Source organism: Muscardinus avellanarius, assembly GCF_963383645.1.
Source record: "Muscardinus avellanarius genome assembly, chromosome: 1".
Taxonomy (NCBI): Eukaryota; Metazoa; Chordata; class Mammalia; order Rodentia; family Gliridae; genus Muscardinus; species Muscardinus avellanarius.
This window is the reverse complement of record NC_137786.1, coordinates 129,671,799-129,686,483: the sequence shown is the minus strand read 5'-3', so window position 1 is coordinate 129,686,483 and position 14,685 is coordinate 129,671,799. Positions and strand designations below refer to the sequence as shown.

The 14,685-nt window shown below is 37.8% G+C and overlaps 1 protein-coding gene across 2 annotated transcripts in view; it reads left to right on the top strand.

Moving 5' to 3' along the window:
• ARHGAP32 (Rho GTPase activating protein 32) overlaps window positions 1-14,685 on the top strand; it is a gene marked incomplete at both ends in the record, with an annotated part of 189,254 nt that overhangs the window by 94,618 nt on the left and 79,951 nt on the right. For both annotated transcript variants that reach the window (XM_080703204.1, XM_080703203.1), the window contains 4 exons: window positions 106-243; window positions 1,979-2,071; window positions 2,853-2,975; window positions 5,061-5,138. In XM_080703204.1, coding sequence (XP_080559330.1) covers window positions 106-243; window positions 1,979-2,071; window positions 2,853-2,975; window positions 5,061-5,138 — 432 coding nt within the window. The remainder of the gene's footprint in view (window positions 1-105; window positions 244-1,978; window positions 2,072-2,852; window positions 2,976-5,060; window positions 5,139-14,685) is intronic.

Sequence of the window (14,685 nt, the reverse complement as noted above, 5' to 3'; positions counted from 1 at the left end):
AGTATAACAATCTCATGAATAAATCACTTTTATAGAATAAGGCCTGATTCCCAAGCATTTCCAGGTAACAATGTATTACAGGAGTTTTTATCCCCTTAATCATAGGGCAAAAGTTGGATTGTTAAAAGAAGTTACGAAGATTTCCGGGTACTTGATAAGCATCTTCATCTCTGTATTTATGACCGACGATTCTCCCAGCTCTCAGAGCTTCCTCGTTCTGAATGCCTGAAGGACAGTCCAGAGGTGAGCATTTCATACTCTGCAAAAGGAATCATTACATATGAATTAGCACAAGCTATTTTTTGTATATTAATTTAATTTAATTTTGTTGTTTTTTGGTGGTACTGGGGTTCCTGGAAACCCATCTACCTCTGGGCTACACTCCCAAACCTGTTTTTTAATTTTTGGAAACAGGGTCTCTTAAGCCAGCGCGTCTGACTTCCAATCTGCGCGATCCTTCTGTCTCCGCCTCCCAAGCGCGGGGATTATAAGCATGCGCCACCACGCCTGGCTATTTTTTGTATATTAAATAAAATCTAATGTTGAACACTTAGGTTCATTTCTGGAATTATTTATTTTAAAACAGAAACATTAGGATGTATAGAATTATTAAGGTAGCTTCCGGGCATGGTGGCACATGCTTATAATCCTAGCATTTGAGAGGCTGAGACAAGAGGATCGTATGGGACAGCCTCAGCTACTTAGTGAGACCCTTTCAACTCAGTGAGACCCTATTTCAAAAGAAAGAATAAAATAGTACTTGAGCGGCTGAGACAGGAAGATCACAGGTTCAAAGACAACCTCAACAATGAAGCAAGAGTCTTGGCCACCTAGTGAAATCCTGTTTCATAAACAAAAAGTAAATAGGGCTGCGGTATAGATTGGAGGTAGAATGCCCCTGGTTTCATTCAGTCCTCTCCAGCATCACAAAAGCAAACAAAAACAAAAGGAGGAGGAGGAGAAATAATTGTTAGAAAACAGAATTGTAGAGAAATAGATCGAGGGCAGTTCCCCTTCATAGGGATATTGGAGGAGAGAATGGATGGAAGGAAAGAATTGGAAATCAATGTAGAGAAAATCCCTCTAGCTAAAGAGAGTGACATATCCAGATTCAAAGGGCCCAAAAAGTGCTACTAGATATTGAGTAAAGAGACTCATACTCTAAGAAACATGGTAGTGAAATTTTAAAATGTTAAAACAGAGAGAAAAAAACTGTAAAACTTTCTAGAAAGCAAGCAGATTTTCTCAAAAGAACAAGAAATAGGCATTAGACTATACAGCTAGAACTGACTGAAAACAATGCATGGATATCTTCCAAGTCTTGAAGGGAAGTAATTTTAAATCTAAAATCAATTACAAGGCAATTGAGTAGCTGTGACAATGGGGAGCCATCAGCAGTCAAGCAGGAACGGGCCCTGACTCAAGGCTCAGGATGCCTTCAAGCCCCATACAAACCTATACTTCTCCATCTCTGCCTATCTGTTCAGTTTCTCAGATTGTCTCATTGCAGGAACAATGAGCTGTTCCATGGGGGAGGATCAAGTCTAAACATGGCTGCTCCTGCCCAGCCACATACATGGAAAATTACAGAATGTCTCAGAGAACAAGGTTTCAGGTCATCAGGGGAAAAACTAGATGAAAAAGCCAAATAGGATTTATATTGAACATCTTTTTTATTTTCAACACAAAACTAAAAAGAAAGTAATAAAATTAGAAGCTATAGAATAGTGTGATCCTAGACGATAAAAGGTTGAAAGTTAAAGCCTACCTGAGACAGGTTCAGTCACTGTGTCAGTTCCTGTCACTGTGTCAGTGCCCGTCACTGTGTCAGTGATGGTCCTCTGTGAAGATCCTCTGTACCTACTAAAACCCCTCAAGACCTGCAAATGGTTCCTCCAACCAATTTGTACCAGTGTCTCTGCTGGAGAATGTGGTATCTTTCCTCAGAGTTTCACTGAAACTTTCTCCTTCTCTGCAGTCAGTCACTCAGATGCTCATGGCTTACCTGTCACGCCTCTCAGCTATTGCTGGTAACAAGATCAACTGTGGGCCTGCCCTAACCTGGATGGAGGTATTGCCCAATTCACTTTGCATAATGTTTATTTTAAAATTACTTACTTAAGAAATTTAATACCTAGATTTCAGGAATCAAATGGAGTTTATTCTGTTCTTCTGGGAGGATGGATGTGTGGTATATGAAATATTTTTCAATTAACTCTTCTTTGATAATTTGGGCAGCTTAAATTTAATATATTTTATGAATTTTAGTGACACCTACTATTTTGGAGTTCAGTGTATTAACTGAAAGTAGTTTTCAGTTATTTCCAAATGAGTAGAACCTCTAAAGTGTTCTATTTTAAAGTATTTTGAGTGAAATATTACCTAGTAAATACATTAGGAATTTATTCAGTTGGATTTATGGAGTTACCTATTATTCCCCACCCTCAGTGGAAATTGGAAAGATAAGTAAAGCAACTAGAAAGCATAGAAAACTATGAGCCAGGCGAGTCAGTGGTAAGATCTTGATTTTCTATTGTTGGCTGCTTGATCTTGGAAAAATAATTTAATCTCTCATAACCTTTTTGAGCTTTTAGCATTTTTACCTTTAAATGATGACAAAGATGATTATGATCTTTTAGAGTTACAAGGATTAAATTAAATCATACATGTTCTAGGCACAGTACAATGATTGCCATATTAACTACTCGGTAAACGGTATTGGCGTGAATGTATCTTTAAAGACATTTTGGATTATTGTCTATCTAAATTAAGTTGAATTTTATAGGTAGTTAACGAAACACGTGCAAGTCCCATGTCTCTAGCCATTTCACAGTGCATGTTCTTCATTTCAGATTGATAATAAGGGAAATCATCTTCTTGTGCATGAGGAATCGTCCATCAACACTCCTGCCGTTGGTGCTGCCCATGTTATCAAGAGGTACACTGCTCGGGCCCCTGACGAACTAACCTTAGAGGTAATGATTAAAGAGGATGGTTTGTTCTCTGGTTCCTGCTACCTTTCTAGCCACACCCTTAACTATTTTAATCATTTAATTAAAAAAATTAAAAGCACCGGGTTTTTCCATGGTCCTTATCTTTGGCCTGGAATGTTTTCTGGTTTTGTTTAAATGATGGCACTCATCCTTTATCACTCAGCCTTGCTATCGCACATTTCTTCTAGGAAGCTATCCTCATCCTCCTCACTCACTCCACGCAAATAACATATCCCCAAAGCTACACTGAATGCCATTCAGAACTGCTTTCATGGCTCATCTATGACATTTTATATTTAATCATAAGTTGTTCTCCCATGTGTCTCAGTGGGCCTCTTGAAAACAAGGTGATACTCAGTGGTACCTTTTTAAGATGTTAAAGACTGAGTTAAAGAACAAATGAAAGATAAAATGAATATTTCTTGCTATCTTATGCAAAAGGTTGGGGATTATAATTCTTCCTCTAAAAATATGTATTGGCTGATGAAAGACAAAATAAATGTCAACAGATATTCAGTTTAAGGAAGAACAGTTTAAATATATACTGTTTTGAAACTAAACTTTTAAGTTCTATACAGAAAGAAATGAAGGTCTTGAAAGATGCTGTGTCTGTTACCAAATAGGACTTTGTAAAGATGACTTAATCAGGCGTTGAGAAATCAGTGTGAATATACAAAGACATATTCCTTAAAATGTACTGTGTATTAGTAACAGTACTCTCAAGTACTTAATTGTTTTATCATAGATAACAACACTTACTATGATTGAAGAATATAACGTCTATATTATTAAAAGATTATAGTTCAAATTATAATTACAATATTTTTGTTCAGGTTTATATAAACCCACTAGTTTTGCCTTTTATAATGAAGAAAGATAGCTCTTTTGGTGAAGTGTTGTATTGACAGGCCTGGAAATGTCATCACATTTTATACTTATTAAGAATAAAATATCTGGGGATGGTGATACATGCTTGTAATCCCAGTACTTGGGAGTCTAAGACAGGAGAATCTGGGTTCGAGGCCATCCTCAGCTACTTAATGAGGCCCTCCACAACTTGGTGAGACCCAGTTTCAAAGTAAAGAATAAAAATATCAGTCTGGGGATATAGCTCAGAGGTAGAATGCCCCTGAGTTCAAGCCCCAGCAACCCCCCCCCCCACATACACACAAAGAATAAAACATCTTGTGCCTTTTCCTGTAAAAATGATTATATGTCAAATGCTCAGTACAGTTCCTTGCACATGGTGATATGTAGTATTAATAGGCACTATTATTATTCTAAATATGAGTACTTATTTATTTTAATATAATTTTAAATATGAATATTTAAAACTTTTTATAAGTGAGTACAATTACTTGCAATGTGAGCAGGACTAGTACCAAAGTTCCTTCATTTAGAATGGGGTCATGTACCAGTAAATCCATAGAAATTGGAACTATCATTAAGTTGTTAGGCGTGATCAGAGGTTCAAAGCTAGCTTTGGCCACTTAGTGAGGGAAAACAAAAAAAAAGGGGAAGTACCATTAAGTAAAAAATGCGTTTAACATGTCTCAGCTACTGACCCTTCTTGCTTGGTAACACATTTACTGTAGAAGATCAGTTATTTGCTCTAGTTACATGGTTGACTGAGAGCTGCTGCTGCCCAGCATCACAAGAGTATCTTACCACCTGTCATTAGCTGGAAAAAGAGTAAGATTTGAAATACAGTATTTACTGAATGCCTATCACTGGTAAGTCGAGCCATCACAATTTGAAGACTATTTTAACAGAAGAGATGATGGCATGATAATAGCACAGGAAATTGTAGCCAAAATCTGGATTTCTGAAGTTACATACATGTGTTAGTTCCATCACAATATTTGTGCCTCTTAATTTTTCATACAGCTCTCCTTAACAGAAGGTAAGATTATTATTCTCAAAAGAGTAATCTGTTTTTTTTTAGAAATGACTAGCCAGAGCATAAAATAGTACTTCACCCTTTTGTATAGTTTATATAAATTTTAGATAGAACAGTTGGTTTAGAAGTTAACTAACACCATTGTCTGTACAATTTTGATTTCCTAGGTGGGAGACATTGTTTCTGTTATTGACATGCCCCCAAAAGTGTTAAGTACATGGTGGAGAGGCAAGCATGGATTTCAGGTAAGCAGCAAAGAGTTAGTTGTGGAAAAGTTCAAAGAACATTTTTCCATGCATTTCATTAATTTCTGTTTACAAAATGTTGCTAGTGGATTTTGCCACCAAAAATGTCTGCAAATATGGATAAATGTAGTCTAGTTGCTGTTGTGGTTGTTTATCTCCCCCTTCTTCTTTAAACCATTGTGCAGCCAGTATGACCAGTCTCAGGCCTGAGGACTGCTTTAGATTGCCAGGCTTGTGAGTCTGCCTTGCTTTTAGTATTGGTTTTAAGTCATGATTTGCAAATATTTTTTCTTTAAAACTAAGTCTAACATATTATTCTGTAAAAATGCATTGCAGTTGTTACTGGGAACTTAGTGTAGTAATTGTAGAACAGACTCTAAAGCCATCTCATTTATTTTTTTCCATATATATCTAAACAGTTTGAGACCTGACAGTGACATCTTTTAAATTGACTTAGCACTGATTTTCACAAAATAGTTGAATATTTTTTTATATCTTAAAGTTGTCCATTTTTTGGTACTGGGGACTGAATCTGGGGCCTTCTACCTCTTGAGCTATACCCCAGCCCCATTTTATTTTTTTTTAACAGGGTCTCACTAAGTTGCTGAGGGCTTCATTAAGTTGCTGAGGCTGTCCTTGAACCTGTGGCTTTCCTGTTTGAGCCTTCCAAGTACTGGGATAACAGATATGCACCACTATATCTGGCTAAAATCATATTTTTAATCTGTAGCCTGTGTTTTTTCTTTATAAAAATATTATAAAAATGCTGTATAATGAAAATGCTTACACTATATAGCTAGAAATTTGATAACCATTGTGTAAACATTTTAAGCTTTGCATATTTAGTTGTTTATCAAATGTATTTTTTTAAAAAATGTTAATACATTTTAAACAGTATAGCATAGAGGTTAACTGTAAGCTCCAGAGCCAGCTTGCTTGGACTTTGATCCTCTGTTATCTTGGGCAAGTTACTTAATACTCTGCTTCAGTTTTCTTATTTGTAAAATGAGGATTGCAGGACTATATTTTCTTCGCAGCTTTGTCATGAAGGTAAAATATTTGAGAACAAGAGCGTAAAGTTCTTAGATCAGGACTGATTTATTTTTGCTCAATAAATGTTGACTTTAAAATGTAAATAATTCTGTTTTTACTTTAAAATTTAATCTGTTTCTCTAGTAATAAAACACATATAGCAATTTATTTGGTAATTTAGACCAGAAAAATAATATTCTTGCTCACAACTCCTCTCAACTTCTCTTGTTTGTATGATTGGGGACAACTTCTCTCAACTTCTCTTGTTTGTATGATTAGGGACTTCCTTTATATATGCTCTAATTTTTTTTTTTACTACCGTGAAAAACAGGTGCTCTTGATTAAATGTAAAACTAAATAAAAGCCTGGGATTATCTTTTTTCTTTCTTTTTTTCCCCTTTTGTATTTTTTAATTTAAATTTTTTTTATTGGTGCACTGTATTCATACATCATAATGCGATAAAAACTTGTGTAGCCATACATGCACACATCGCCCAGTTAGCCCCTACCCAGTCCCCACACCATTCCCTCCCCATCCCTCCTTCCCATGCTTGGCTTAGTGGTTGACATCTAATATTATAGAGATTTATCCAAAATTAACAACGTATCTCACATAACAGATTCATTTGTCTGATATCAAACTTGTGATCACTTAGAGATAACATTTCAATATTTCTTTTTGCTTTCTTGCTTACCAGAGGATATTTTTTCCTTCTTTTTTTTAAGGTGAAACTATCATACATTTTTTTTTCAGAAAAAATCTATCCTAACATGAAAAATGAACTCTAAATACCCAAAACAATCTCAAAAAAGAACAAAGCTAGAAGATATACATTTTCTGATTTCAAATCTTATAAAGCTACAATAATTGAAACAGTGTAGTACTGCTATAAAGGCAGATATATAAACCAGTGAAGTAAAATAAAAAGCCTAGAAATAAATTCTTCCATATCTGGTCAAGTTTTTGACAAGGTTTCCAAGAACATTTGGTGAAGGAAATAATAATCTTTTAACTATTGTTGAAAAATAATAACTACATGAAAAAGAATAAAATTGGACCCTTACTTAACACCATATACAAATATTAACTCAAAATGGATAAAAGACCTAAATGTAAATCTTAAGACTATAAACTTTTAGAAGAAAACCTGGGTCATAACACTTTACAACAGTGAAATTGACAGTGATTTCTTGGATATGATTTTAAAGGCACAGGCAACAAAAGAATAAACAAACCAACTTCCTTTAAATAAAAAATATTGTACATCCAAAGACAATATAAACAGAGTTAAAAGTTACTGATAGAATGGGATAAAATATTTCCAAATTCTGTATCTGAAGTTATATTAATATTCCAAATAGAAGTCCTAAAAATAAGCAACAATAAAAGCAAACAATACAATTTAGAAATAGGTAAAAGACTAAAATAAATAATGAATCTCCAAAGATTTTTATATAACCAATAAACACATGAATATCACTCATCATTATCATAATATAACTAATCATTAAGGAAATACAAATAAAAACTATAGTGAAATACTACTTCATATTTGTTAGGATGGCTACTTAACATGAATTACCTTCCTCCAGCCCTTTACCTTGAGTTTGTTACTCTATTTACTTGTAAAGTGTGTTTCTTGTAAGCAGCAGATGGATGGATTCTGGTTTTTAATCCATCTTGCCACTTTATGTCTTTTTATTGGGGAATTGAGGCCATTTACGTTGTGTGATTATTGAGAGATAACTTTTAATTCATAACAAGTTAAGATTTTATTCCTGTTTGAAATACTGTTTATTCTTCTTTGCTTAGTTGCCTGCTGGATGGAAAATCTTGTTTCTCTGGTTCTGGTGTGTATTACCTATTTCTTCTTTGTAGTTAATCTCTTTGAGTATTTTCTCTAGCGCTGGTTTTGAAGACATAAATTCCTTCAGTTTCTGTTTGTCATGGAAGCTTCTTATTTCCCCATCTAATTTGATAGATAGTTTTGCTGGGTAGGACATTTTTGGCTGGAAGTTGTTTTCTTTCAGAGTTTGGAATATGTTACTCCAAGCCCTTCTGGCTTTCATGATTTGGTTTGGTAAGTCTGGAGTGATTCTAATTGGTTTGCCTCTGAATGTCACTTGGCCTTTTGTTTTTGTTGCCTTTAAGATTCTCTGCTTGGCTACTACATTGGTCATTTTGACAATTATGTGGCGTGGGGAACCTCTTCTCTGATCCTGTCTAAAGGGAGTTCTATAAGTTTCCTGGTCCTGTGTATCGACCTCTTGCTCTCTGTTTGGAAAATTTTCTGCTATTATTTCTTTGAAGAGATTATTGATCCCTTTGGTTTCACCTTCTTTTCCCTCCTCTATTCTGATTATTCTTAGGTTAGCTCTCTTAAAATGGGCCCATATTTCTTCAATGTCAGATTCCTGCTGTCTGATTTTTTTTCTAAGTTACAAATTATGTGTTCATTTTTGGAGTGATCTTCTAGGAGCGAGATTCTATTCTCCATGTGGTCTAATCGATTTTTTATACTTTGAATTGATGGCTTTACCTCAATGATTGCATCCTTATTTCTTTTAGACTCTCTCTAAATTCTTTTTGAAAGTCCTGTATTATTTCTACAGTAATTTTTCTGATTTGATCTTCTGGAGAGCTCTGAATTTCTGTGTTATCAGGTTTTGATAATATGGGGTTGTGGGCATTCATTGCTCTATTGTTCCTCTTTCCCATGATTTCAGAAGTTTGTGCCTTCCCTGGGTCACTACAACTTCACTTAGGGTGCTCTGTACCTCGAGTCTATTGTAATCTTAGCCACCACTACTCCTTTACTGGGTTGTATCACAAAGTCTCAAACCCAGGAAGTTAATCGAGGCTTCACGAGACTGTGGGGGTGCCGGGCTGGTTTGTGGACAGTCTCAGCAATGCAGCAAGACTCTCAGCAATCTAGGGAGATCCTGTTTCAAAAAACAAGAAATTAAAAAAGGGCTGGAGGTGTAGATTGGAGGTAGAATGCCCCTGGGTCCAATCCCTAGTAACACACATGAGCGCGCACGCACACACACAATTCTAGGAGGTCTATAATTGATAATTAAAATGTGTTCCTATGGGAATGTCTTTTTAGCCTGATTAGCTGAGAAAAGGGAGTGGTGTCTGTGTAGATCAGCAAGACTTCAAATGTCCATTTTGGAACTTCACTTTTAAAAAGGAGTCCAGTATAGCTGGGCGTGGTGGCACACACTTGTAATCCCAGTACTTGGGAGGTTGAGACTGGAGGATCGCATGTTCGAGGTGAGTCTCAGCTACTTAGTGAGGACCTCACAACTGAGACCCTATTTCAAAATAAAGAATAAAAAAAATAGGGCTGGGGGTGTAGCTCAGAGTTAGAATGCCCTTGGCTCAATCCCCAGTACCACAAAAAAATACAAAAATTAAACAACCTTTCAAGTTAAATCTTCCAATTTAAGGAAAGAAGACAGTTCTCAAGAGGTTTAATAAACAGCCAGGATGTTAAATCAGTCTGTGGTGGATGGATCAGGTACTAACTGCCAAACTTGGTTTTTGTGTTCACTCTAAATTATTATCTCTGTTCACTTCAATTTTCAGTGCTTTAGAAAGGAACAGCTTCCCTTCCCAGCCAGCAAGGAAGGCAGTAAACATTAACCAGCTGCGGGCTGCAGGCATACCTGTTTATTGGTGGAAAGGTTACTGCTACTGTGTTAGACTTTTATGTAATGATTAATAAACTGTGCTAGGGAAAGGCTCTTCCTCAGGCTACTTCTGAAGTCTCCTGCCCTTGGTAGGTGATTTTAAGCATTGTACCTGTCCCTCCTTAGACACTCTGTTGAAAAGAGGAAGATCATTATCCATCCTGATTTTTAAGTTTAAAATCACTAAAAGAATATCTTAGTTCAATAATTTTCATAGTTTTTTTTTTAAGTAGTAGAGTGGTTAATCAGACAGAATTTCATACAGAGCTCCACTCTGAGAAGAGCTGACAGTAGAACTGCCTCCTTGGTGGAAGTCAGCCCACTGGCCTGGGTCCTGGGACTAGGCGCTCAGCCCCTCAGGCTTCTGCAGCAACTGAGAAAGGCCTCAGCAGAGCTGCCAGCCATACTCTGGGGAAATGGTGGCTCTTAGTTTACATGGTGGATATATTACATTAAAAGTTTTAATTTTAAAAGCCAGCTAACAATAAAAGTATTATAGAAACATGTTCTTTATAAGGGTATCTTTTTTTGTTTGTTTTTGTTTTTTGCGGTACTGGGGATGGAACCCAGGGACATTGTCCCTCCGATTTACACCCTCAGCCCTATTTTTTAGTCTTTTTATTTTTTAAACAGGGTCTCACTGAATTGTGAAGGGCCTCACTAAGTAGCTGAGGCTGTTTGTGAACTGCAATCCCCTGGTCTCTGCCTCCTGAATGCTGGATTACAAGCATGCACCACCACGCCTGGCCTTAAGAGCATCTTATGTGATCCTTTTTTGAGGGTCAATATTAAATTTCTCTAATGGAAAATATGTCTTAATTGCTGGTATTTAATACATTCTGAGATAATAGATGGGTGATATAAATTCAGAATGTAAGTAGTTATACATGTTTTATAGATCTGTGTGTGGGATTTTGTTTTTTCCTGTTATGTGTGTCTATTTCTAAGTTCATTTCTTCATTGGCTTGTGTGCTAGGGCTGCCATTTTAAAATACTACAGAGTGGGTGGCTTAAACAATGGAAATATATTTTCACAGAGTTCTGTTAAGCATCAAGTTTAATGTGTTAACAGGGTGGGTTTCTTCTGAGGCCTCTCTCCTTGGCTTGCAGATGGCTGTCCACTTGCCATGTCTTCTGTGCACGTGGGTGACTATCCTAATCTCTCCTTATAAGGATGTCAGTCAAATTGGGTTAGGGCCCACCTCATTTAACCTCGCTTATCTCATTAAAAGCAGTCTCTAAATGTAGCCATGTGTTGAGGTACTGGGTGTTTGGAATTCATCAAATGAATTTGGGGTAGATACAATTCAACCCATAATAGGTGCTAGCCAACCTTTGTCACAACTGGGTTGGGCCATCTTTAGGACTGACTCTCTCAGTGACTCACTCTCTCAAGCAGGGAGCATGGCTCTTGTGAGCTGTGCTAGGCCCCCAGACCAAGAGCAGGCAGAGCTTAGGGCAGTGGCCATGCATGGTGAGAACCTGAGGGCCTTGGAAGGAAGGAGTCTTAATAACTGCTCTGTGGCTGCCCTACCCTCTGTTGTCCTTAAGCAGCACCTAAAAAGGGTCCAACTGGAGCTCTCAGGTCATGGCAGATCCTCACTGCCTTTGCGGTTCATGCCCTCTGGCAGTGGAGCCCTGCTCCAAGGCAGGATGGAGAACGGGCTGGCCTGGCTACTCTCCTCAGGCTCTCTGCCAAGTGAGAGGGCCAGGGGCCAGCAGGTTCCCCTGGGAGTCTTGGAGTGATTCTTGGAGGAGCACATTCTGTGTGTGTGTGTGTGTGTGTGTGTGTGTGTGTGTGTGTGTGTGTGTGTATTCATTCTGGGGAGAGGGTATCCAGGTGACTCACAAAGCTTTTTGCCAGTGGGAATGGGCTGGCTTCATTGGCTCTGGTCACAAGCTGACTACATTCCAGGCTGTCAGAGACCGCAGAGGAAGACACACAATGGCTCTGTCTATTTTTCCCAGCGTTGCAGGGGAGATGACAGCATGTCTTGGTATTGGCTTGTCCAGGACTGTGGTCTTCCTGGGGATCAAGATCACTGGTACTGTTGACTTGGGAGAGAGAAGGGAGGAGCAAGGGGCCACTGCTTCCAGGGTGGAGGCAGAGCCTTCTGGGACATCCTGCCTTGAGCACTGCAGCTCTGTGCAGCCTGTTACCTGGACCTCACCTTTTGTCAAGGTTCCACGTGTGTGTTGTCTTCTTTCTGGGCAGCGTCAGGGTATGACAGGCTACAGGGCACCATGCATAGCCTTTCCTTTATGTTGCTGTAAACTAGTGCTGTGCAGCTGCCGTCCTGACTTCACTGTTGTAAGAAGTATTTATGCGTAGACCTGATTTTTTTTAGTACAGTTTTAGATTTACAGAATAATTGAGCAGATAGTCATGGAGTTTCATAAAGTTACCACCTCCACCCCAGTCCTCCTGTTAGTCCCATCGTGTTGTGCTATACCCGAATAGAATTGGTAAGGCTGCTCTTCTCTATGCATCAGCTGTTGGCTGTGTTTACCTGCAGTGCACACTGAACACTGTTTCTATAAATGTGATTTGAGGAAGCTGGGCATGGCTTCCTGTAATCCTAGTACTTGGGAGGATGAGAGGAGGATCATAGATTCGAGGCTAGCTCCAGCAATTTAGCTAGACCCTGTTTCAAAAATAAAGAGATGGAGGCATAGCTTGGAGGTAGAATGCTCCTGGATTTAATACTACCTCTCCCCCCAAAAAAGTGGTTTGAGGAATACCCAGGCCAGTCACATAGGTAAAAATATAACCTCATATCTCTCCCTGAAATCACTTGTTCATGAACAATTTTTGTTTTGGTCTTTTTTTGTGTGTGTGTGTGGTTCAGAGGATGGAACCCAGGGACCTTCTACCTCTGAGCTCCACACCTATCCCTATTTTTTATTTTTTATTTTGAAACAGGGCCTCACTAAGTTGCAGAGGGCCATACTAAGTAGCTGAGGCTGGCCGTGAACCTGCAATCCTTTTGTCTTAGCCTTCCAAGTACTGGGATTACAAGCATGGGCCATACGCCCAGCTGGACTTGTTTTTTTATTATAGTTAAGGGACCAGTATTGATACACTATTATTAACTATTGTCCATCATCTACATTAGGGTTCATTTTCAGTGTTGTATATTCAGTGAGTTTTAATGAATACTGAGTGATATATGTATCTAGTATTACAGTTTCATATGAAATAGTTTATTCTAAAATTCTCCCATACTTTACCTATTCATCCTTCCCTCCCTCTGAACTCCTGGTAACCACCGACCTATGTCATCATAGTTTCACCTGTTCTAGAAAGTCATATAGTTGGAATAAAAAAAAAGTGTAGTCTGACTAGCTTCCTTCACTTAGTAATATGCACTTAAAATTCCTTTTTCTATGACTTGATAGCTCCCCCCCCTTGGAGCAGATATCCAATATTAATGTTCTAGATATTAATACAGTATGTTTATTCATTCGCCTACTAAAGGACGTCTTAGTTGCTTTCATGTTTTTAGTAATTATGTGTAAAGCTGCTATAAACATTCATGTACAGATTTTTGGGCCGACAGAAGTTTCCAAGTTCTTTGTGTAAATACCAAGGCTTGTGGTTGCTGATCATGTTGTAAGAATGTGTTCCTGTTCTATAAGAAACCACCAAATTGTCTTCCAAGATGGATGTGCCATTCCACATCACCAACAGCATTGAGTGATAGTTCTTACTTCTCAGCATAGTCACCAGCATTAAGTGACTGCCAGGTTTCTTGGGTTTTAACCACTTTAATAATGGTGTTGCCTTGTTGTCTTAATTTACAGAAAAAGTCAGTCCAAGAAATACCATTTACTGAATATACTTAAGGATACTGTGCTTCATTCTCTTTCCAGGACTTCTTTCCTCTGCCATTGATCCTCAAAATGTAGCATCTATAAGAATCACCAGGGTAACTTGAAGTTTCAGCACCTAACCCCCAAATTCTGTTGGAGTAGTTTTGGGGTAGGAGGTGGGGACAGCCCTATATGCTTGTCTATACGTGTGCTGTAGGTAAACTGCTACTCAGCTGGTGGTTGGTAGAGATTAGCATCTTGCCAAATCCTATTCAGTGTATTGTCCTAGCTCGCACCATAATTTAGCTGTGGGAACGGAAGGGTAAGTTCATCCATGTGTTTAAATTATACCATGACTCTCTTTCTTTTCTTAAACTTCTAGAAGTAGGAAGTGTGAAATTATATTAACTACAGTAATTTGAAATTCTGAAATCTGTATTTCTTGTTTCCTAAGTAGTAGATTCAATCTTTTATCTTTGTTTTCTGAGCTTTCTTCACATAATGTGCTAAGGATAAGAAAACCTACCTCTTACCTTTAGTTTCTTAATTTTCCAATCCCGGCCTCACTTGATTTGTGCTCATGTGTAGAATGTTGCTGGAGTGTGAGGTGAGACAAAAGGCATTATATAAACACAACATTAGTATCTTTGAGCATTTTTAGTTTCTTCAGTGCTGTGTTTCAGGATTTTATGTGGAAGCATGAGCATTGGGAGAACTTGATTAATTTACTAAAACTGAATGTTGGTCATCAGAATCTTAGGTGTGAGGCAGAAATTTTAATAAGCTCCTTAAGTGATTTTCCTGCACAGAAGGTGAGAGCCATTGCTCTAGTCTCCTGTGGATTACTCTGGTTGCTCATGAGGGAGTAAACAGGCCAGTAGCTGTTCTGTTACCCTCCTTGCAGAAAGTTTTCTTGAAACACATTTGGAATATACTTAGTTTAATGGATACAATTCTATTTAGAAATTGACAGAATTTTATACAGGTCATGTTCTCAGATCTTTGC